The sequence below is a fragment of the Myotis yumanensis genome, unplaced genomic scaffold, assembly GCF_028538775.1.
Source record: "Myotis yumanensis isolate MYYU_CA2020_CCGP unplaced genomic scaffold, mMyoYum1.0.hap1 SCAF_2, whole genome shotgun sequence".
NCBI classification, from domain to species: domain Eukaryota; kingdom Metazoa; phylum Chordata; class Mammalia; order Chiroptera; family Vespertilionidae; genus Myotis; species Myotis yumanensis.
This window is the reverse complement of record NW_027223753.1, coordinates 214789599-214812319: the sequence shown is the minus strand read 5'-3', so window position 1 is coordinate 214812319 and position 22721 is coordinate 214789599. Positions and strand designations below refer to the sequence as shown.

At 57.6% G+C, this 22721-nt stretch overlaps 1 protein-coding gene across 1 annotated transcript in view; it reads left to right on the top strand.

The window, feature by feature from the left end:
- The first annotated feature begins 616 nt into the window (after positions 1-616).
- CLIC6 (chloride intracellular channel 6) overlaps positions 617-22721 on the top strand; it is a 33468-nt gene continuing 11363 nt past the window's right edge. The window contains 2 exon segments of the mRNA XM_070407233.1: positions 617-1769; positions 1771-1797. Of these exon segments, the coding sequence (XP_070263334.1) occupies positions 774-1769; positions 1771-1797 (1023 nt within the window). The 5' untranslated portion in view covers positions 617-773.

Here is a 22721-nt window from a genome sequence, read left to right as displayed (position 1 = left end):
GGGAAGGTGCCGGCCTAGGGCTGACTACCCGCCATAGACTGTTTTTAATGGAAAAGCTTTAACTTCAGGCTGTCCTTGGTGGCTCCTTAGGGTCTGAGTTTGCAAGGCCGCCGCGCAGGCCTCCCCTGAGCTTGTCAGGTTCGCTCGCTGCCCCTTTCCGCCCCTCCCACCCCCACTCTGTGCGGGGAGAGGGGGGCTCTGGGACCCCCCAGGGTGGGCGTGGCCGCTCCCTTTTCCTCCAGGGACCTCCCTCCTCGCCCTTGACCCGGGGCGGGACCTGGGCTTCGCAGTGGGGTTAGCGCCGGGCTCTGGGGGCCCAGTGGGGCCTAGGGATTTGGATGGGGGTGCATTGGGGTGATTAAATGTCTCTAAACTGAAAGCGGTTCCAGGACACACCGAGGGGCCGGTAGAGCCAGGCTCTGCGCTGAAATCCGCAGGACCCGCGAGCAAGGCCGCCATTGGCCAGGCTCCGGGGGGCAGGGGCGTGGGGAGCAAACCCCGCCCCCCCTGGACGGCGCCGCGGGAGGACTTGTGGTCAGACCCGGGCGGCCAGGCGCTCACAGGTGCGGCCGCAACGCGTGCGGGACCCGCGGCGGGAGTCAGGGCCGGGCGGGCGGGCGGGCCGGAGCGGGCAGGGGGCCGGTGGAGGAGCTGAGACCAGGAGGGCGCAGCGTCCCGGGCCCCGCGGGTTCTCCCCGCGCCCAGCGGATTGTGCCCTCGGCCCCGCAGCAGCCGCGGGAAGGGTCGTCGGCCAAGGACAGGGATCCGCGGCCATGGCCGAGGCCACGGAGCCAGCGCGGGGCGCCACGGGTGCCCTGGGGCCGCTGGAGGGCCCGGCCCCTGCGGCAGAGGGAGCGGGCGAGCCGGGCGCTGCGGGCCCGGAGGCGACGGGGGAGGAGGCGCGCGGGGGCCCCGGGGAGGGCGCAGCCGCGACGGCCGGGCTGAAGGCGGGCGAAGGCGCGGGGCCCGACGGAGGGCGTGCGGGCGACTCGGGGGCTGAGACGCGGGGAGCGAGCGGAGCGCGGGGCGCGGCCGAGGCCCCGGAGGGCGCCCGGGAGGGCGAGGAGGAGGCGAGCGGCCCGGAGCCGGTGGAGGAGCCGGTGGAGGAGGCGGTGGAGGAGCCGGCAGAGGAGGCGAGCCCGGGGCGCTGTGCGCAGGGCGAGGCGCGGGGGGAGGCGCAGGGGGCGCCCCGAGACCCCGCGGCCCCCGGCGCAGAGGCGGCGGCGGAGCGCGGCCCCGAGGGGCCGGGGGCCGGCGTGGAAGGCGAGGGGCCGGCGGGAGGGGAGCCCGGGGCCGAGGGCGAGCCCGGGGACGGAGGGGACCGCGGTCCTGAGCCCCAGATGGAGGCGGCGGAGAGTGGGGGCTGCAGCCGCGGGGCGCTGGTCGGGGCGTTTCGGGGTGCAGAGGCGGGAGCTGCGGAGGAGGGCGGGGCCCCGGGGACCGAGGGGTCGGAGGCAGCGGCCCCCGGGGAGGCCGGGGCAGAGGCTGGCGGGGACGGGGACCAGGAGGGGCCCCAGGAGGGGCCCCAGGAGGAGCCGGAGGCGGAGGAGAGCCTAGTGCGCGGCCCGGGCGGGACCGGCGAGGAGGCCGCGGCCGGGGGCCAGGAGGGGGCCGCCGACGGCAGCGGGGACGGGGAGGCGCCCGCGCAGCCCGGGGCCACCGAGCTCAGCAACCACCTGGCGGAGGAGGGCGCCCTGGAGGAGGAGACGGCGCCGGTGAATGGCCGCGGGGAGGACGGCGAGGCGTCCGAGGAGGGGACCCCGGGCCGGGGAGCACGACATCACCCTCTTCGTGAAGGTAAGCCCGCTCCCCAGCTCGCACGGCCCCTCCCAGCGGGTCCCGGTCTCCCGGGCGTGGAGGGAGGCGCAGGGACCCGGCCTGGGCGCTTGTATCCGCGGGCGGGAGGGGCCCCCGGCGCCTGGAGGAGCTAAAGGAGCGCGTTTGGAAGGACTGGCTGGTTTGCGAGCAGAGGCGGGTGGAGGTTATTGAAGAATTAACTTCGCTTTTTTTTAAAAAAAATGCGACAAGCCCTGTTGGCATTCAGAGCGGTTTCTGCAAAGGAAGCACTGAAACTTAGGGGAAAAAAATGCAACCTGGTGGGTGGAGGCGTGAGCGGCGCCAGGGCCTCTGGCGATGTCACAGCCCAGCGAGGGGCCCGCTTGGTGGGATCCATGAGGTCTGCTTGGGAGGAACATGGGCTTTTATTTAAATGATAATATTTACCGACCATTTAAACACTTGTCTGGGAAGAGTAGAGGGAGCCGTGACTCCCCGGCATCCGCCTCGCTGTCCCTGTCCCGCTGTCACCCTCACCTCAATGGGAAGAGGGCGATGATCTGTCTGAACGTCTGTAAGAGACGCGGCTGAGGGCGCTGAGTTCAATAGGCCGGTTACAAGGCATCCGAGGTCGGGGTGTGGAGCTCACAGGAGGGTCTTTGTTTAAAAAGCCCTTTGCGAAAGCCTTTGGGCCAGGAATGCGCATTGCACGGAGAATCCTAATCCTCCCAAATACTCTGGGCTTAGAGGCAGGCAAGGCCTAACCTCCCTGCGGAAAAGTAAGCGAATTCTAATGAGCAGAAAGAGGGACGTTCCCAAGGTGATTAAGGTGAGAATTTCCACGGCGGGCAGGGGCGGGCAGGGGCGAGGCGGGCAGGGAGGAAAGGGCGGGCACTCGCTTCTTCCTGGTGAGCAGGTGCTGCTCGGAGCATTTTTAACTGGGAGATTCTGTATCGGACGGAACCTGCGCCTGGGGAGCTCCAGTCTGCAGGGCAGTCCGGGGAGGGGGCAGCTGGGTCGGTGCTGCCCACACCTGCCCGTTGGGTTAAGAAACGGAGGCTGCTCTGGGCTCGGCTGGCTACACGGTTCCAGCCTCTGATACAGTCTAGAAACAGTAACAGCTTCCAACTAGTCTCCCAGCCAGTCTCCTGGCGATAGGCAGTGGCCCAGGGAAAACAGATCTGATCGTTTTGTTTCTCGGTGTAAAGTTCTTCAGTTGTTTATTGTAGGATTTCCCATAATCCCACACTCCTTAGCCAGGCCACAGGCCCTCCATGATGTCATTCCTGCCCCCTAGGCATTCCCTGGGTGTCCCCACCCTTTGCCACCCGTGGCACCGCTGTGCCAACTGCCTTTGAGAGGACACATTTTCCTGCCCTTACATTTTGACCTCCCCCCTCCCCATGCCCCCTGCCTGCTTGTCTGTATGTCCAAGATCCAGAGCAGGGATCGCCCCCAACCCCACTCTGGGCTGGGCATCGCTCTGTGGGTGCCCCGCTCACCCAGGACACTGCCCTCTGCGTGTCCCGCCTCTTCCGTGGGCCGTGTGAGGCTCACCTTGCATCTCGGCGTGGAGCACAGTCCGGGAGCGATGCAGGTGTGAATGGGCGCTGCCTGTATGAGGGAGTAGACTGGTAACCCATAGCATGGACCTGAGAGCTGGTGGGCGTCCGGGATCACATCCTGGCTCTGCTGCTTTCTCACTGTGTGGCCTTGGGCAGGTGATTTAACCTTTCTGTGCCTTCGTTGCTGATGGATAAAAGGGGGCGCTAATCATACCTGCCCAGTGGGGTTGTTGTGGGGATTCAAGGATGAAGGGAAGCGCTGAGAACAGTTCCTGGCTTGAAATAAGCGTAGTACCAGCAGGGGTTGTCACTGCTCGTCTGCTAGCGCTCACACACTTTCATTGCTTTTGCTCAGAAACAGCCCCCTTCTGCCAGGCCAGCGTGGCTCACTGGTTGAGTGTCGACCTATGAACCAGGAGGTCACGGTTCGATTCCCGGTCAGGGCACATCACCGGGTTGTGGGCTCCAGCCCCAGTGTGGGGTGTGCAGGAGGCAGCCGATCCATGATTCTCTCTCATCATTGATGTTTCTGTCTCTCTCTCCCTCTTCTTTCCTCTCTGAACTCAATAAAAATATATTTAAAAATACTAAAAAACAAACAAACAAAACAGCCCCTTCCTACTTCATCCCTGCTGTTGTACCTTTTTTTTGGGGGGGGGGGGGGAGCGGGGCAAACCCCTGTGGGTACCTAATCCCCTCGATTCCCTGGAGATCAGAATGTGAGGAAAAGTAAAAAGAAGTTGTTTTTCCCAGCTCCTGAGTGGTTGGTGCTGGCAGACGCAGGGCCACATCATGGCAGCTTAGCCAGAAGTTTTTACTTTGATGACTGGCCCTTGATCAGTTCATCAGTCTTTTTTTTTTTCTCCCCCTTTAAGGAAACAAACAGATTCCAAACAGTGAGATTGATTTCCAAGCCACTACTGCCTGATCCGACTTCTGAGGGCCACTTAAGATGGTCTCATAGGACGGCAGGCGTCTCACTTTCTTCTTATCCGGCAAATCGTTCTCTTTCAAAGCAACACAAAAGGCCCCAGAGTGAAAACCAAGCAGGAACCCTGAGACTGTGCACCTTTTGAGCTTGTGATACTTGATTTGAAATCCCGAGAGCAGTTCCGAATAGGGTTTCTTTGCCCGATTAGCCTTTCCTAGGTTCCTCCTTTGGGCTCCCTTTTATTTGGACCCTCGAGTCCAGAGCTGACTCTGCCCTCCTGGGTTCCGTAGGCAGGTGCCGGAGGGGTGTCATGGGGCTTCTCTGCCGTCGCTGGGGTGTGAATTCACAGAGCTGCTCTGTAGGGCGAGGGCCACAGTGTCTTCCGGACGTTGCCCTGCCCTCACATGGCCGCCTGGCAAACGCGGTGTGAGATGACTTTGCCCACATCCTATTTGTGAACGTTTAACTTTTACATGTTTTCCTATTTTTAAAAATAAATGTATCGGTTCCAAATATACCAGCAAGTAATGACACATGGGCCCAGTAATACGTAATAATAAAATCTGCTCCTAATTTTCGCCACCTGGTGGTCGATACTGCCCATTGGACTGAGAATTGTCACCTTGTTAATTTGTTGTCTCATCCTATAAATGTGTGAGAACGTATTCTTGGATGTGAAAGAACCAGAAACGTGTAGAACCCGCCGAGAAAAGCTCCCTTGAAGTTTGGATGGTAAATTAATTGCTGATTGAGCTGGTTTTCAGTTTTGTTTTCTCAAAGTGGTGTTAATTTGTCACCAAATTATAGGGCAGCCTTGCGATATTTAGTAAGAGAGGTTCTTTCCTTCTTTACTCAAAACAACAAAGAGCGAGTATAATAACATACCGGCATAAAGCAACTGCCGACAGCATGCCAACCACAGAGCATGGAGGGAGGACGTGCATAGCTGCGGGGATTTGGTCACCAAGGAAGTCTCACCTACAGGTGTGGTTCTCCTAATCCGCTGTGTATACTTGGAGGCAGGGTCTAGGGGTGCGTTCGTCTGAGATACAGATTTCCTGGCAGATTTCTCATGACTTAACAAATCTCTGTGTGGCCAGTGAATAACCCTGGGCCAGAGTCTAATAATTTCTGAAGTCAGGTTTTGGACACCATACATTTGACTATTAATGTAGAGCTACTGCTGAGCTTGGAGAGTTGCCATCACACTTGATTCTCCAGGGAGGTGAAGCTGAGGATGGCATAAGGGAGACTCAAGAAAGACATGGTCTTTGAATATTTGTCACCCAGAAATGTCTCCCTCCCTCTCTCCCTCCCTCAATCAATCAATCAGTCAGTCAGTCAATCAAGCCACCCACACTTTGTCTCACCACCCAACCTTTGGCAGGATGGGAGTGGGTCGGGAATCTGTTGGGATCAGCATCTGCTTGATCTCTGGTAGACCAGTAGGCTGTGGCTCTCAGCACATGTCACCAGGAGAGAGCATGTTGAGACCTGCTCTGTAGGGCTTGGTCTCCCAGGAGCTTGAAATGGGGGTGTTATTTTCATAACTATGTGTGGACTATGGATTCTGAAGGGAAATGAGCAAAAAATGCACTTCTGTGACTTCATGATATTTTTTGTCATTTGTTTTTTGAGTGTCTTGTACAGCTTGCTTACAAATCACATGTATGACGTTTGTGGAGGGTTAGTTGGGGTGGGAGCTGAGGTAGGACATCATGTTTGCTCGGCTCTTACACACATGTGCACGCATAGCATGTGCACACGGAGAGACCCCCACAGCATCCTCACCCCTGGCGGGGCCGTGGGCTGCTGGGAGGCCCTCAGCCAGTGCTTCCGGGCATGACTGGGTCAAGTGAGGCAAGACACAAGGCCTGTCCCCTCCTGTCCTGGCCCAGTGACCCTTGTGGAGGACCAGAGCCATGCTTCTGCATGAAGACATCTGGGCAGCAGGCGACAGACGTTAGAACCCACAGGACTGTGGGGACGTGTGATCCTCTTCCCGGCTCCCTGTCAGGGCTGAGGGGTCGTGTGCTCTGGACCGAGGGGTAAGTGAGCCATTGTGCTCGCCCTCAGCGTGAGCTCCTCCGAAGGTGGGCACCTCCTCCCCTTCCTCCTCCCCACAGCGGGTCCTTTAGATCCTTGGTTTCCCAGGGCCTGCTTGGCTCCATCCCGTCCACTCAGATACCCGCCTCCCCGAGTGTCTGAACCTTCAGACACTCCACACGGGGTCCTGTAAGCATCAATTTCCCTTTTGTTTCAGACACACAGAGAGGAAACCTAGACCAGGAAGGAATGTGTGAAATGCAAAGCTCTCCTCCATGTATAGTCTCAAGGGGTCACAGGAGCGTAGATTAACCTGCTAACTCAGCGCGAGGGGGCTTATCACCTCCGAGCGCTGGGTGCTGTGGGGACACAGTGTCCTTCAAGACTGGCTGGGCCCTGCCCTCCCGGAGCTCACCGTGCAGCTCAGCGGACAGACACTGAGCACGTGTTCTGTCCAGCGGCTGGAGCAGGGCCGATAGGAAGGGCAGGCAGGAGCAAGGGAGTGGGAGGCTGTGCGAGTCTATAGCGGGAGGACCTGCAGACACAGCGGTTGTCACTAAATGCAGTAGATACTGATTCACTTGTGTTGGGGAGACACGGAGAGGGGGCCCTTATGGTAACCCCTATGTCCATTAAGCCTTGCTGGGGTGGAGGGCAGGGAAGACAGGAGCGCTCTTTAAAGTAAAGAGACAGGCCCAGCCACGGTAGCTCAGTGGTTGAGCATCGACCCATAAACCAGGAGGTCACAGTTCGATTCCTGGTCAGGGCACATGCCCCGGTTGGGGGCTCGATCCCCAGTAGGGGGCAGGCAGGAGACAGCCAATCAATGATTCTCTCTCATCACTGATGTTTCCATCTCTCTCTCCCGCTCCCTTTTTCTCAGAAATCAATAATAAATAAATAAGAACAAACATTTAAATGTCTTTAACTTCAGCTCCTGTTGATTTTCTCTGCTTCTTTTTGACGTGTGGTGATTCCTAAAGTGGCTCTGTGCCTGGCATGGCTGGGGGAGGGGGCTGTTTTCCTCACAACCGAAGGAGCTGGGAGACGGTGTCCAATCCCGCCTTCAGGTAACACGCTTCCTATCAGGCCCCTTCGGAAACGTTTGTGGCCCCTCGCTTGGCCTGCTCTGGCTCATTATCTGGGGGTAGGTGCATGGCCTTGAGCACAGAGATGGAGCTTTATTTCGCCAAGTAACGGAGGAATGTGGACCAGAGGGGCTGCTGAGTAAAGAATCAGCAGTGTCGGTCACAGGAAGAGAGATTGAGACTCTAAACATTATATATATAGAGAGTTAGAATTTGTTTTTTTGTTTTTTTGCCTGCCAAGTCCATAATCCTTTATATATATATATATATATATATATATATATATATTTTATTTATTTTTTACAGAGAGGAAGGGAGAGGGATAGAGAGTCAGAAACATCGATGAGAGAGAAACATCGATCAACCGCCTCCTGCACACCTCCTACTGGGGATGTGCCCGCAACCCAGGTACATGCCCTAGACCGGAATCGAACCTGGGACCTTTTAGTCCGCAGGCCGACGCTCTATCCACTGAACCAAACCGGTCAGGGCCAAGTCCATAATCTTAAGTAAAGTTGAAGTAAAAATAGAGATTAAACATATTTATACAGTTTGGTCATTCATGTAGTCCATGGCATTCTTTTGTAAAATGTACTTACTGATCTTTTTAAAAAAAGGTGATACATTAGGATAATAAAACATTTATTGATATAAAAACATACAATACATTGAACAGCAAGCCTGCTCCCGCCCCAGCCTGTAGTGTTTCTCCTGAGAGAGAACCATTCCCCACCGGCCCAGAGGGTTCTGTGCGTGTCCAAGCAGACATGTGCGTTTCCTCACTGTTATTTACCTGTTGCCCTGTGACAAATACTCTGATTAGCATTTTGAAACAACAAACATTGTTGATTCACAGTTTTCCTGCATCAGGAATTTCCAGGAATCCGTCAGGAATTTCCAGGAATCCGGGAGCAGCTTCGTTGGGTCGTTTTGACTCATGAGGTTGCCATGGGGATGGTGGCAGGGCTGTGGCCTCATCTGAAAGGTTGACTGGGGCTGGCGGACCCACTTCCAAGTTCGCTGACTCCCGTCTGTTGGCAGGAGGCTCAGTTCCTCGCCACGCGGACTTTCTCCTAAATTCTCGGAACGGGGGTGCTGGGAGAAGGGCTATGCACAGTTAAGAATTTGATGACCTTTATTTGACTTCCTGTTCAAAGAGGTTATGCTGAGCTGTGCTCCCCTAACACTGTACGGCGCCCTGTCTGCCCCCCCAACTTCCTGAATCTAAGGTGAAAAAGGACGCCCGTTGTCATTTGACTCACATCTTTCTTGGTATGCATGAGGTGCCCCGTCTCCTGCCCTAGAAGTAGAAGCTGGTATCTTTAAAAACCATCTGGCTGAGAGGGAGAGAGCTTAGGGGATTATAAAACCTACATTCTGCAACATGTTCATCGTCAACACGGACCCCCCAATTCTTGGCACCTGCTCTCGTGCTTGTACACGGTCCTCATTCACTGATCCGCCCACGTGCAGTCTTCCAGTTAGAGGGGCGCAGCGGGGCGGGTGGGGGGGGGGGGGCAGAGCCCGTGCTCAGAGAAGCCACATGGAACAGGAGGACCTGCCAGTCCAGCCTGGTCCAAATTCCTGACCCGGACCAGGGGGGCAGGAGCTGTCCTAAAGCAGACATGTCTCCCACCTTTGGGTGGTTTGTTTGAGGCCACAGGTAAGTGGGACATGTGGCTTATGTCTGTTCAAGCTGCTGAAATCCGGGTGAGCGAACAGAGACAGTCAAGGTGAGAGGCTCAGGGCTGCTCGCAGAGTGCAGAGGAGGGAGTGGGGGGGGGGGGGGAGGGGGGAGGGAGGACTCCCTGTGGCCAGGCCTCCGCTTCCACCGCCCGAGTTTTTTCCTGTGACTCCCTGCGCAGCCACTCTCGGCCACTCAGGAACCTAAACCTCCGGGTCCGTAAGCCCGGCTGCGTTCTGAACAGGCTTTCCAGAACAAGGCGGCCCTTTGTTGTACTAATTCCTTGTGAGAATTTTACAGGGAAATAGCTTTTCATCTTCGCGTAAAAGCTTCTGTTGGTATCGGGCCATGTTATTAAATAAGGATTAAAAATAGCCCTGGAGTTTTTAAAGCCTAATTCGTACATGAGGATAAACAGCAAGTTCCACGTGGTCGTGCGTGTACGTCTGTGGCTCGGTTCACGAACCCACGGCCAGAGTTCAGAGCGAAGAGCGGTTTGGTTCAGGGGTTAAGGTACGTGGGTCCAGGGTGACCGCCCCCTAACCCTCTGCTAACACATGGATTGTCAGGACAGTCGGAAGGAGGAGGCACTGCCCGTCGGGGGGCACGTATTTAGGGCTGAGAGGCTTTTCGGAAAGGCCAGAGCTATGCTTCCAGGAAGCCGTAAGCTCTAAAATACGCTGCGAGACCGCGCTGCAAGGATGGTGAAGTGATGCTGACGTCTGGGCAGCGTGTTTCCGTGGGGACTCGGCGTGATCCCCTTTGCGGTCTGGCGTGAGGGACCACTGGGCCGGGCTCAGTGGTGGCAGGTGGACAGGGCGCCGGGGAGGGGAGGGGAGCGCGCCCACAGCACTCAGACAGGACGGACCTGAACCGTTGGCTGGCTCTGCAAGCGAAGTCGAGCTAGCAGTGCTCCCAGGTGTGCGAGCTTTTATTCATTTAAAAAACAACGCTCTGCTGTTCCCTTCTGCCACGGGCCTCGCTGCCCGTATGAGCGGTTTCCTCCATGGGCTCACAGGGGGGTGGTGCATAACGCATGTGCCACAGGGTGCACTACAGAGTGTCGAGAAACAACACCCGCAAAGGCGTGGGGAGGGCGGTGTGTGGAGCGGGGCGTGACCCCTTTCCGTGGGGAAGCTGGATGGGTCTGACTCCCTGTGCAGGGAGCCTGTTCCTGGGCCTGGCTCTGTGGTTGCTGCCGTCCTCAGTGGCTCCACTAGGGGGCGGACGAGGGAAGGCAAGAGCCGGGACAGTGGCCGGCTGGGCGGTTTCCTGTCCAGGCAGCATCCCTCTGCCTCGCAGAAAAGTTAAGGGCGCGGAGGAGCCTTACAGGTGGTCCCTGAGCCGCACGCCCAGTGGAGGGCACGGCTGGGAGCGCTGGCCTTTGGCCTGCAGGCAGCCCCCACAGCCTCCGCTCTGGACCTTGGCAGTCGCCCCTGCACTCTAACCCGGTAATAACCAGGGTCCCCATGCAGGGCGCCCTCTGCCTTCAGCTCTCAGCTCTCCCCGGGGGCCTCCTCCCTCCCAGGTGCGGGGTGGCCTGTCCTCACCGCCCGAGTGCCCACGTCTGCTCCTCGCCCAGAGGTGCGGGCAGGCCCACCGAGGATTCCTGCCTCGTGGGCACCAGGTTGAGGAAGCAGAGGTGGGCGCTGAGCGCTGAGCGGGGAGGAGCCAGCAGGAGGGGGAGAAGGACGGTCAGACCGGCAGGTGGCCTCTCGGGACTGAGATGCCAGGCCACAGGGCCCCCACCGCGCTGAGGGGACTCAGAGTCGGAATTCCGGGACTCAGCAGGCGGGTCAGATTCCGGGCAGCGAGGGCAGCAGCTCCCCAAAGGCGGTGGCGTGCCTGCACCCCGTCCCCCAGAAGAACGGTGCCGTCAGCCAAGAGTGCGTGAGGGACTGGCCCTGCCTGTCGCACTGGCGCTGGTGTCTCCTCGTGTCATCTCTGCCGTCCACTCAGGGGTGATGGTGGTGCCCGAGGTGGGCTGGGCAAGCTCAGGCAGGGAGCCCCTTGGGGTCAAAATGCCCCTGTACACCCGCGAACTCCCTCATTTTCCTTTAGATCCGCGGCAGGTCCACGGGAGCGCTCACCGACCCACGCCCCTCCGAGGCAGACTGGCTCCCCGCGCAGGTCGCCCCCCCCCCCCCCCCCCCCCCCCCCGCGCCTACCCGGTGACCGTGGTCACATTGTTCTGCATGAACAGCGGTGCTTTGTCACCTCAGCTTTGAACCCCAGTTTCCGAGCCTTACTTTCCCCCAAATGTCAAGCTGAATGATGGGGATTCCGGCTTGGATTTAGAGTTGTGAGTGGGCATGTTCGTCTCCTGCCTCTGGGATCGCGTGGCCGCAGCAGGATTGCAACACGTTAGGGACACGTAGGTGGTTTCTGTTTTTGGCCTTTGTAGATAATTTTTGAGTTAGTATTTTTGTGTTTCAGATAAATATCCAGAAGTGGAGTTGCTGGATGATATGGTGGTTCCACTTTTAATTCCTTAAAGGAAACTTCACCCTGGTTTGCACAGTGGCCGCCCCAGTTCACATTCCCATCCACAGCGCACAGGGTTTCCGTTTCTCCGCGTCCTCCCAGCACTTGTTATTTGTTTTTGATAATCAGCGTCCTCACAGGTGTGAAGTCTCGCTGTGGTCTCGATTTGCACTCCCTGATGGTCCGTGACATGGAGCATGTTTTCATGCACACTCAGCCGTCTGACATCTCTGGAAAATATTCAGAGCCTGTGTCCATTTCTTAATTGGATTTTATTTATTGTTTTTGCTACGACGACGTATGAGTTCTTTATGTATCTTGGGTATTACCCCTTTGTCAGATAGTGGATTTGCAGATATCTTCTTCCATTCAGTGGGCGGCCTTTTCACTTTGTGGTGTCCCTGGCTGTGCAGAAGCCTTTTAGTTGGATGTAGCCCCACGGGTTTAGTTTTGCTTTGGTTGCCTTAGCTCAGTGACGGCGAACCTATGACACGCGTGTCAGAGGTGACACGCGAACTCATTTCTTTGGTTGGTTTTTCTTTGTTAAATGGCATTTAAATATATAAAATAAATATCAAAAATATAAGTCTTTGTTTTACTATGGTTGCAAATATCAAAAAATTTCTATGCGTGACACGGCACCAGAGTTAAGTTAGGGTTTTTCAAAATGCTGACACGCCGAGCTCAAAAGGTTCACCATCACTGCCTTAGCTTTTGATGTCAAATCCAAAAAAGTCATCGCCATGACTGAAGTCAGGGAACTTACCGCCTGTATTTTTCTTCTAGGATTTTTATGGCTTGAGGTTTTACATTCAAGTCTCATCGTTTTGGGTTCATTTCTGGGTGTCGTGTAGATAGTGGTCCAGTTTCGTTCTTTTGCGTGTGGCTGTCCGCTTTTCCCGACAGCATTTATTAAAGACACTGTCCTTCCTCATTGCTCGTCTTTGTTCTTTTGTTGTAAGTTAATTGCCCATGTATTCGTGTGCTTAATTCTGGGCTCTCTATTCTGTTCAGTTGAGCGATGCCCCTGTTCTCATGCCAGGTCTGCACTGTTTTGAGTGCTATAGCTTTGTAACATAGTTTCAAATCGAGGAGCGTGATGCCTTCAGCTGTGTTCTTCTTAAGATTGCTTAAGCTACTTTGGGTCCTCTGGAATTTATTTTAGAGTTTTTAATCTTCCGTAGCCATAGCAACCAGCTGTCGTAATTAATACAGCTTCTCACGCATGCTGGGGCTTTGTGGAAAGAGACCTGACAAGCACACATTTACAAAGTGAACGTTCATAAAGTGAGGCACGGGCGTCCTTCCGGCTTTGCCACGTCCTCCAACACCTGCCGGAAGCTGCGGAGGGGGTCACCCACATGGACCCTTCCCTGCTGTGTCCGGGGAACGGACACCGGGGAGGGGAGAGGTCGCCGGCGTGGGGGCTCTGTCCCAGGATGGCCCTGGGGAGGGCAAGAGTGACCACCACCACTGGCACCGACTGTGGCTTCCCCGACAGCCCTCTGAGTCTGGGCCTGCACGGAGGCTGGTGAAGGCATTTCCCCTCAGGTGGGTTCTTCCAGATCTTACCTCTCACACCACCCCGGCGATCCCTGCCTTCTTCCTGAAAACTTAACCGCGAAGCTCGGCTTCGCCTCCTTCAACTGAAAAGGAAAGCTCTCTAACCCTATCTCATAAGAATTCCCTCAACGGCCTGAGGATGTTTCTGATTCACTGGCTAGGTTCAGTCTGAACAAGAAGTATTATAGACAGACCAGCCCCCCCAGCCCCCAACCCACAGAACTTTCTTAAGTTGGCCACCGAGACCAACCTCATTGTCTTCAAGGCAGTAGATTTTCTTCTTTGTCAAACAGACAGTTCCAGACCTCTGGCCTCCTTAAAACTTACAAATATTTCAAAGAAAAATAGAGAGAAAAGATACTTTTTTATTTTTTCAGGAAGCGACATATTTCTTTTTTTAATCCTCACCCGAGGATATTTTTCCATTGATTTTTTTAAAATACATTTTTATTGATTTTTTACAGAGAGGAAGGGATAGGGATAGAGAGTTAGAAACATCGATGAGAGAGAAACATCGATCAGCTGCCTCCTGCACACCTCCTACTGGGGATGTGCCCGCAACCAAGGTACATGCCCTTGACCGGAATCGAACCTGGGACCCTTCAGTCCACAGGCCGACGCTCTATCCACTGAGCAAAACCGGTTAGGGCTTTTCTATTGATTTTTAGAGAGAGTGGAAGGGAGAGGGAGCGATGGAGAGAAACATCGATGTGAGAGACATTGATTGGTTGCCTCTCACATGTGCCTGACCAGGGCTGGCGATCAAGCCTGCACCGAGGCACGTGCCGTTGATGGGATGCTCTATCCATTGAGCCACACCGGCCAGGGCAGGGAGAGCTACATGTTTTTCTAAAGAATTTTGCAAAAGAGCTAGAGAATTCCAAACAAACAGAGAAAGTTGAATGTGAACACTTTGAGAGGAAACGAGAATTTCTTGTCTGTGGTTTCTCTGCCCCCCCCCCGCCCCCCCGCGCCTCCTCCCTCCTCCCTCCTCCCTCCTCCCTCCTCCCTCCTCCCTCCTCCCTCCTCCCTTCTCCCTCCTCCCGCCTCTCTCCACTGCTCCGAGGGTGGAGAAGTAATTCACAAATCTTCAATCATCACCTCCCTGCCAGGAGCAAAGTGTGCACATCCGCTGCTGTCCCAAGTCAAGGTGCGGCCCTACAGGCTTGCTGTCCGGGCCCCTGTGGCTGGGGCTGGAGACCAGCACACCCTAGTCTTTCCAGGACTTTCCCGGTTTTAGAACAGAAAATTCTAGGGTCCAGGAACCCTAAGTCCTGGGCCAATTGGGAAGGGTTAGCCTCTGATAGGGGCTAAAATGGAACTGGTGACATTTCCCAACAGAACTTAATTGGGGAAGGACGCGGTAAAAGTGGTGGTAAGTCTGAACGTGCATCTCCAGACCACTAGGCGGCGCCAACAGCAAGAGGGTCAGAATCACCGCACTTGGTGGCTTAGAACCGCTCACACTTATCATCTTACAGTTCCATTGGTCGGAAGACGTGGGTCTCTCGGCTACAATTAAGGCCTCGGCGGCCCCCATCTCTTCTCGGGGGCCTCGCGGGGAATCTGTGCCTTTGTCTTCCCTGCTTCTGGCGGCCGCCTGATTCCTTGGCTCATGCTCTCCCCTCCACACTCAGAGCCCATCTCTGACCGCTGTTCCCTCGCCAAGTCCTCCACCCGCAGCTGGGGACGCTCTCACTTTTAAGGCCGGTGGGATCCGCCTGGCCCCCCTGCACGTCCAGGCTAACCCCCCGCCTCAGGTCTGCGGCCTCGACGCACGGCAAAGGCCCGTGTGCCACGGAAGGCGACACATTCACAGGTTCTGCGTGTGAGCACGTGGCCACCTCTGGGGGCATTCCTGGGCCTGCTGCACCGGAAGACGGTCTCAGAGCCGGTTCTCTCGCCGCCCCGGCCAAGAGCAGAATGAGCTGTGGTCAGGGCGGATCTACTTGGAAAGTCAGCCGGTGGCATTGTCCGCAGCGGCTCCTGAGCTTGTCCCACCGGCCCTCCGCCGTGACCTTCGCCGTGACCTTCGCCGTGACCTCTCAGAGCCTGGCACGAGAGGGCAAGCCTGACCGTCCTTCCACAGCAGGACGCGTCCTTGCTGAGGGCACAGTGCTCTCTGGGTGCTTTTACTGAAAGTCCTTCACGGCCAAGGTCAGGCATCTGCGATCACCTGCCTGAAAGAACATTCCAGACCCAACTCTTGGCCCTGTGACGCGGCGCGTGCTCCGTGGCTGTGAGGCCTGCGCGGAGCCGGTCCCCGGGCTCCTCCGAGGAGCACCCCGGCCCGGCCCGCTCTGTTGGAGGACAAGGTGGGTGCCTGCTGGGCTGTGTGGCTTGCAGGGTGCCCTGGTTTCTGCGGACGGGTGCCAGGCCCCCAGGGGGGTGGGGGCTCGGCGTGCTGCGATTCGGGCAGAAAGGCTGTCTGTGCCCCAGTGTGGGGTGAGCAATGCGATGTCACCCTCACCATCACCTTCAGTCCCAGCAGGAGTTCCCTACGGAGGGAACAACAGGACGCGGACGGTATGTGCAGAGGACAGAGTGGCGGGGAGAGGAGAGAAGCTGGCAGGGACCAAATGCCTGCCCACGGACTCGGCGAGGCAGGAGCTGAGAGGAGGGGACATTTGACGGTTCCGGGACAACTGGGGACCCTGTGGGCTGGGGGCCTCTGGGCCTCCATTCTCCGTGGGGAGGGGCCTGGTGTCTCTGGGAAAGGAATGCCATTTGCTCCCTGGTGAGAGTTTTGACGGAGGGACTTCCGTGGGCCTGGCCTGGCCGGGCTGTGGGCGCTGTGGGGAGTGGGATGAAGTGAGCAGTGGCAGGCACTCCGGGGATGGTGAGTCACTGGTTCTGGGCAGAGGCCCACCTCGAGGAATGTGACCAACAGGAAGTAATTAGTAAACAACTCGGTGCTAAACTGGCAGCTCCCTGCAGAGAAGGGGGCAGGAAGCTGCCCAGAGTCGGAGGGAGCAGGGGACTCGGAGGGGAGGACTCAGCCACCAGGCGGACGCGAGAGCTCGTGTCGTGGCGTGGGGGGGCGGGGGACACGGGTGTTCAGAACGGGAAGGTGACATGGGAAGGTGGAGGGCACAGCGGGGCCTGAGAGGGGGTCGTGTTTGAAGAGAGTAACTGGCTCGACTGGCATCTATTGGGAAGTGGAAAGGCAGGAAGGAGGGAAGGAAAGACGGAATAAGGAGCGATGGACAGGTGAGGGAGGGAGGGCTGAGGAGGGGAGGGAAGGAGGGGAGGGGGGTTATTGGTTTCCGAGTGTCCGGCATGATTCTCTGTGTTTTCCACATCATGTCACAGTCACTGCCGCCCACCCTGAGGGCAGCACCATGACCCCCCATCGTGGAGGAGGAAGGCCTGCACCGGAGGGGGTCCCTGCCCCGTCACCTGCCTGGGAGCAAGGTCTTTCCAGTTGGTGCCTGAATAGCGTCCAGCAGAGCGACCATAGGAAACGGCTCTTGTCAGGACGCACCCAGCAGGATTCAGGCCCAGAAATGCCAGGCGAAGACCCAGCGGGAGGCGGGGTGGGGGCTGGAGACCAGGGCGGAGAGATTTCAAAGGAGGAGACATCGCGGGGGGGTGGGGGGGGGCAGACTGCTGGTCAGTGAAGGCTGGGAAAGGCCTGGCTTCCACCTCGAGGCCCGGAAAGGAGCTGGGCCGGTGCCTGGGTCCAGTCTGGGAGACAAGGGAGACCTCTGTTCGTCGAATCCTGCTTGTGTCTTCGGGGGTTACGGTGTCTCTCCGAGCCTCAGTTTCCTCATCTGTAAAATGGGACTAGGAACAGGGCATCCTGTAAGAGTCTGCGAGGATTGAACCCCAGGATGCCCGTGATGGTGTGGGACCATCCGTGCAATCAGAGCGGTACGCGTTTGCTGTTACTGGTTTTGAAAAATCGCCTTAGAAATCACGGAGTTGGGAGGACATTTCCTTCAAAAACACTGTCGTTGGACAGGGAAGGGTGAGCGAGGCTGTGGGTCCTCCCTGTGTGACGATAACCTTTCTTCATGCTGAACCTCACATCCCAACAGGGCGTGTTGCCTACACCCCATCGCGTGGACTCCCCTCCCCAGGCGACAGTGGGCAGCCTGCAGCGGGGTCCGCTCAGGCTCCCTCGGGGCAACTGCAAAAGTCAGACGGAGCCCCGCTCTTTAACCTCTGCCAACAGAGGCCTTTGCTGCCGTTTCTTGCAAAGAAAGTGTCCCCTTGCAGTGTCCGCCCTGCGGGGGGCCAGGAGGGCCGGGCGCCCCCAGCTCCCTGGATGCCCTGTCCCCTGGGCCTTTGCCCAGAGGCTGGGGGCACTCCCAGACCCCAGGGCCAGGCCAGGGCCCTGTTCTCTTGCCTCCTGGCGGGAGTCCTGTTTGCTTTTGCGATTAAGAAAATGACTTCAGTTGTTAATCCCCCCTTGGGATAGTATCGGAGGCGTTGCTCTTTTTTGGGGGGGAAAAAAATCACTGGTTCTTCAAGGATTCTACGGGTTGGCATGAAAACCAGACGGATTGAGCCTTGTTAAAAGGACCCTAAATTCCATAATTGCCTGTTCTGTGCTCACGGGTTTGGAAGAGTGGCGACGATGACGTTGATGATGATAATGACAATACTCACTGCCTGTATGGGAGCCCGGAGACCCGGCGTCTCACACAGGGTCCTGCACGGGGGCGGCGGCTGCGTTTTCCTGCTTTAAATGCAGAAGCCGAGGCTCAGGGAGAGCAAAGGAACTGCTCAAGGCCACACATTCCTAGGAGGGCGGGCCCCTGCCACTCCGCCCCCCGCCCCCGCCCCTCCTGGTCTGGTCTGGCTGCAGCAGCACCTTCCCTGTGACCATGACCTTGACCATGACCTTGACCATGTTGCCTCCGAGACAAGGGATGCTGGGTCCAAATGCAAACTTCAGCTTGCCAGGCAAATGGAAAGGATTACACACGTCTTTGAACTTACAGAATTTCCAAAGGCAGGAAGCTCCCATCTATTTAACGACTGTGTTTTCAGTCAAACCATGAGGCAGAGGCTCGGGGAGGACAATGCTGCCCTGGACTCGGGGTCTTGCACTCTCTCTGTACCTCTCCCTCTCTCCCTCCTCCCTCCCCTCCCCTCCCCTGCTCCCTCTCCCTTCCCTTTTCCCCTCTCCCCCACCATCTATTCTCTTCCCTCACGGATGTCTCTCACTCTCACGGGGTGATCTCTTCCTGCTGGGAGCCAGGAGCCTCTGGAAGGGGAAGGCTCGTAGACCTGTGCCCCGAAAAGGAGGAACGGGGCGGCGGGGGGGGGGCGCTCTCTGGAATGACCAGCTCCAGGTGCTTAGGAGCCATGGGAGCCGAGCCCTGTCGCTGTCCCAGTGCTTGCGGGATGCCAGGCCCACGGCCTGGGCCTGTGGGAGCCACCGGGTGAGTGTCAGGGTCAGAGATCCCAGCTCTGCCTGCACGTGCTTCCACGTGGGAGCAAAGGGAAGTCCAGGGAGTGTCCCCCACCCACCCACCCACCAGGCTGCTCGCTGGGGTGGCACATTTCCCCAGCCTGACCAATGGCAGGCGTGGTCAGGCCGGGCGCAGAGGCCCCGGTCCACGCTGGGGGCGTGGGGTGTGGAGAGTGCATTTCTAAGCACAGCTGATGGCTGGTGACCCTCAGGTCCTCTCGTACAAGGAAGGGTCTGAGAGTCAGTTGTTAGTGCCGTGGACTTGTCTGCGAGGGAAGGGACCCGGCTCCGTGGACAAGTCCAGGGAAGACCTGAGGGGCCTGGGAGGGTGACTGCTCGGATGATGGGCTGAGGTCACTGTGCGGCCGGAGGTGTGTGTCCGTGGCCTGTCCCCCAGGCCTGGGAGGCACCGCCTTCAGCGGAGGACAGGCAGATGCAGGGACACCGTGGGTGGGTCGGAGTGAGGGAGCCGCCTCCCACGGGGCTGGCTCGGACCCTTCCTCTGGCAGCGCCGTGTCCAGCCTTCCGCTGGGCGGGCGGCCAGCAGAGCGGAGGCCTGGCCCGTCCTTTGGCCACTTTGTTCTTCTCCCAGGAGAGCGGATTTGGTGGCTGCCCACGCCTCCCCCAGCTCTGGCCGGCTGCTGCTTTTACTCAGCTTCCGTCCCTCCGAACAGTGGACCGACCGGCACGGGTCACCTGCACTCACCATTTTCCCTCACGTCCCTGGGCCGGAGCCAAGCAGACAGTTGCCCCGGAGGCCTGCGGGGCCAGAGCGCCCCCCACACGCAAGACACACTTCTTCCCCCCACGGCAGAGAGCCGGGCCTCAGGAAAGGGACTAGGACATCGCCAGGGACCTGCCTCTATTCCTCTCCGCCAACTTGCTTTCCACCACACTTGGGTAAAGTGCTGACGTCGCAGAACGTGTTTACCACGTAGGCCCACAAAGAATTTTCTAGAAAGAGGGTCGAGCCAAGAAACTGGAGAAGCAAGGTGGAGAGTGCGGGCGTGGCTGCTCCGGGGGAAGGAGAGGGTGGGGCGCCGAGAGCTGCCCTCGTTACCCCCTCCTGTCCCATAACCCTCTCGTGTCCCGTAACCCCCTCATTACAACAGGCCAGACAGAAAGCAATTTTAGAGCAATCCAAGATGAGGCAACCCGGGTTATGTGAATGTGGTTGTATTGTAGCCCTGGCAGCTGGCTGATTCTTCTAGAATCTTCTAAAGGGTGTCCCAAAATTCACGCAAGAGGTAATTTTGATAGAAAACACAGGTTTATAATTAAAAATTGTAAATTTTTTATTGATGCATAAAGTATACAGTATAGGGTTATGTATGGAATAGCACATCAGGTAAATGGCCTCCACGGCTTTGCTGGCACAGACGCAAAGCCGTGGTCTTCATTGGTCTTCATTGTCCCTGTTCCTGGGCCATCATTGGTACTTGGTCATGCTTATCAAATTGAAGGGATTGAAATCAAAGGGCAGCAGATATTAGAATCTGATTCAATAAACCAAGTAAAATTAGGCTTTTATTTACTTTTGTTGTTGTTGTTATTAATGCTCACGCAAAATTCAAATCTTGCGTGAATTTTGGGACACCCTTTAGAACCCCGGTGGCCAACCGTTCGGACCTCATGGCCCACCGGTGGCGACCGCTGTTCTGGAACGCCGCCAGCCGTGCTGGGCTGCAACAGCCCGTTGTACGGCCACAGGGGACCGTGTGCAGGGAAAATGCCCCCAGAGCTTCACCTCGTCTCTAAGCTGTGGGCGCTGAGGCCACGCGGTCGGTCCCCCTGGGTTCTGGGAAGGAGCCTAGAAAGAACACTAAGGTTTCAGAGAGGCCGGTGACAAAGGCAGTTTCTATTCATTTTATTTTATTATTATATTTTTAAATCCTCACTGAGGATATTTTTTCAGTTGATTTCCAGAGAATGGAAGGGAAGTGGGGGGAGACGCACTGACGGGCTGCTTCCCACACGCGCCCGATTGGGGCTGGGGAACCAGCCTGCAGCCAGGTCCTGCCTGGACCGGGATGGAGCCCCAGGCCCGCCCGTCTGACACAGCACACGGCCAGGGCCGTTCTTATTGTTTAAAGACGGCATTGCGCCTCCCTCTCTACTTGTCTAACGGTGAGAGCACTTTCCTGGCGTGGGTTTGAGGCCTTAGAGACGGAAGGCGGGGAGGCCTGTAGAGCCCCCTGCGGACGCCCCGGGAAGGTGGACGCCCCGGCAGAAGGCTGCTGGCTGCAGGGGCCCGTCCCGCCCGGGGCTCAGAGCCGCATCCAGCCCCCAGGCAGGGCTGGCAGGGTGCATGGCCCCCCATTAAGATGCCTTACACCAGGACCCGGGGCTCAGGAGACAAGGGGAAGAGAGAAGGAGCCCCCCGCCGCAGGCTGATCTCAGACCTCCCTGCGCCCGGGGAGCTGCTGGGAAGCCGCGGAGCAAGTCAGGGCCGGTCCAGGCATGTGGCTCTGTCCTGGCCTCCATCGCCGCCCCCTCCCCCTGCTGGGCCTGCAGCTGTGAGGACGTGGCCTGATCTGGGGGACCCCAAGCCCGGCCCTGGGACTTCACAGGCTCAGTGCAGAGCAGAGAGCAGGACACAGCCGCCTGCACGGTGGCCGCGAGGGTGGGCAAGGCCTGGGTGGCCCAGAAGGCGCTACTTGAGGGCCAGTCTGCAGGGCAGTGGTAAGGAGCTCCCCGGCCCCCAGGCTTCCGGCCACTGCGAATTCTCAGCCCCTCCCCTCCACAGGTGGACTAGCCAGTGGGAATTCTCAGTCCTTCCTCTCCACCAGGTGGACCGGCCAATAAATGCTGGGGAGGAAGGGGGAGCGGAGGGGTGGGAAAGAGTTAGGGGGCTCTGAGATCGGTTATCTGGGTGTCTGGGTGCCTCTTCGTGTGCGTACAGTCCACCCATTAGGCTCATGAGCCCCTGGCATTCCACCACTTGGGGGCGGGGAGGGGAGCTTGTTAACCATTCAGATTCCTGGGCCCGTGGCAGACCTGGATCCAATGTCTACTCTTCTTTATTTTTAAGGGAGAGGGAGAGAGAAACAGGAACATCAATGATGAGAGAGAGTCATTGATCGGCTGCCTCCTGCACACCCCACATTGGGATCAAGCTGGCAACTCGGGCCTGAGCCCTGACCGGACTCGAACCCTGACCTGGTTCATGGGTCAACGCTCAACCACTGAGCCACCCCCGCTGGGCTGTGCTCTTTTGAATTAATATTTTTATTCTCTCTCTCTCTCTCTCTCTCTCTCTCTCTTTCTCTCTCATATTGAAGTAAAACAGGCACCCAGGTACCCAAACCTTAAAGACTTTGTTCATATACGTGTGTAGCCACCACCCAGCTCAGACCTGGGACCCGGCTGCCACCAGGAAGGGCCCTCCATCCTCTGGACACACCAGCTCCCAGGCGCCCGCTGCTCTGCTTCCCTCGCACAGAGAGGTTGGCCGGGGGCCGTGCGCTTTCCTCGGAGCCCAGCTTCTCTCCCAGCACCTGCCCGGGAGACCCTCCGCCCCGCGGCCGTGTGACAGTCATTCTCTTCCTTCCTGGGCTGTGTCCTGCGTGCGACTATCCTGCAAATTCATTTATTCAATCGGCTCTGGATGGTACCGGGGTGCCTCCAGGTTTGGCTGTCACACTCAACCTAAGAAGGTTCCTATGGAGTCTTTGTGCCCATAGGCGCTCCTCCCTGGTGGCAGTGGGTCGCTGGGTCGCTGGGTCAGTGCTCGTTGGCTCTGGTGGGTACCTGCGAGCAGGGCCCGGCGCTCTGCCTTCTCGTCCCCTCGTGGTGTTGCCGGCCTCCCCGCTGTAGCCGCCTGGCAGCTGTGCAGTGGGTCCCTCCGGTTCCCGCTTGCCCGTCCGGCTGGCTGATGACGCGGGAACCTTTCTGTGTGCTCAGGGCCATTGGCATTTCACCTTTGGTGAAGAGGCTGATCAAAGCTTTAAAGTTGGGTTGTGGGTCTTTTATAATTGTTGACTGATGTGTAGGGGCATCTTGTTACTAACAGCCCCTCCTGGTGACTTAACACTGAAGTCAGGGACCCACCTCGCTGAAGCCCTCCTGAAATGGTCCAGCTTTCCTGAGGCCCCTCCCTCCCTCCCTCCCTCCCTCCCTCCCTCCCTTCGTTTGTTTCTTTTTTTTTTAGACAGAGAGGAAG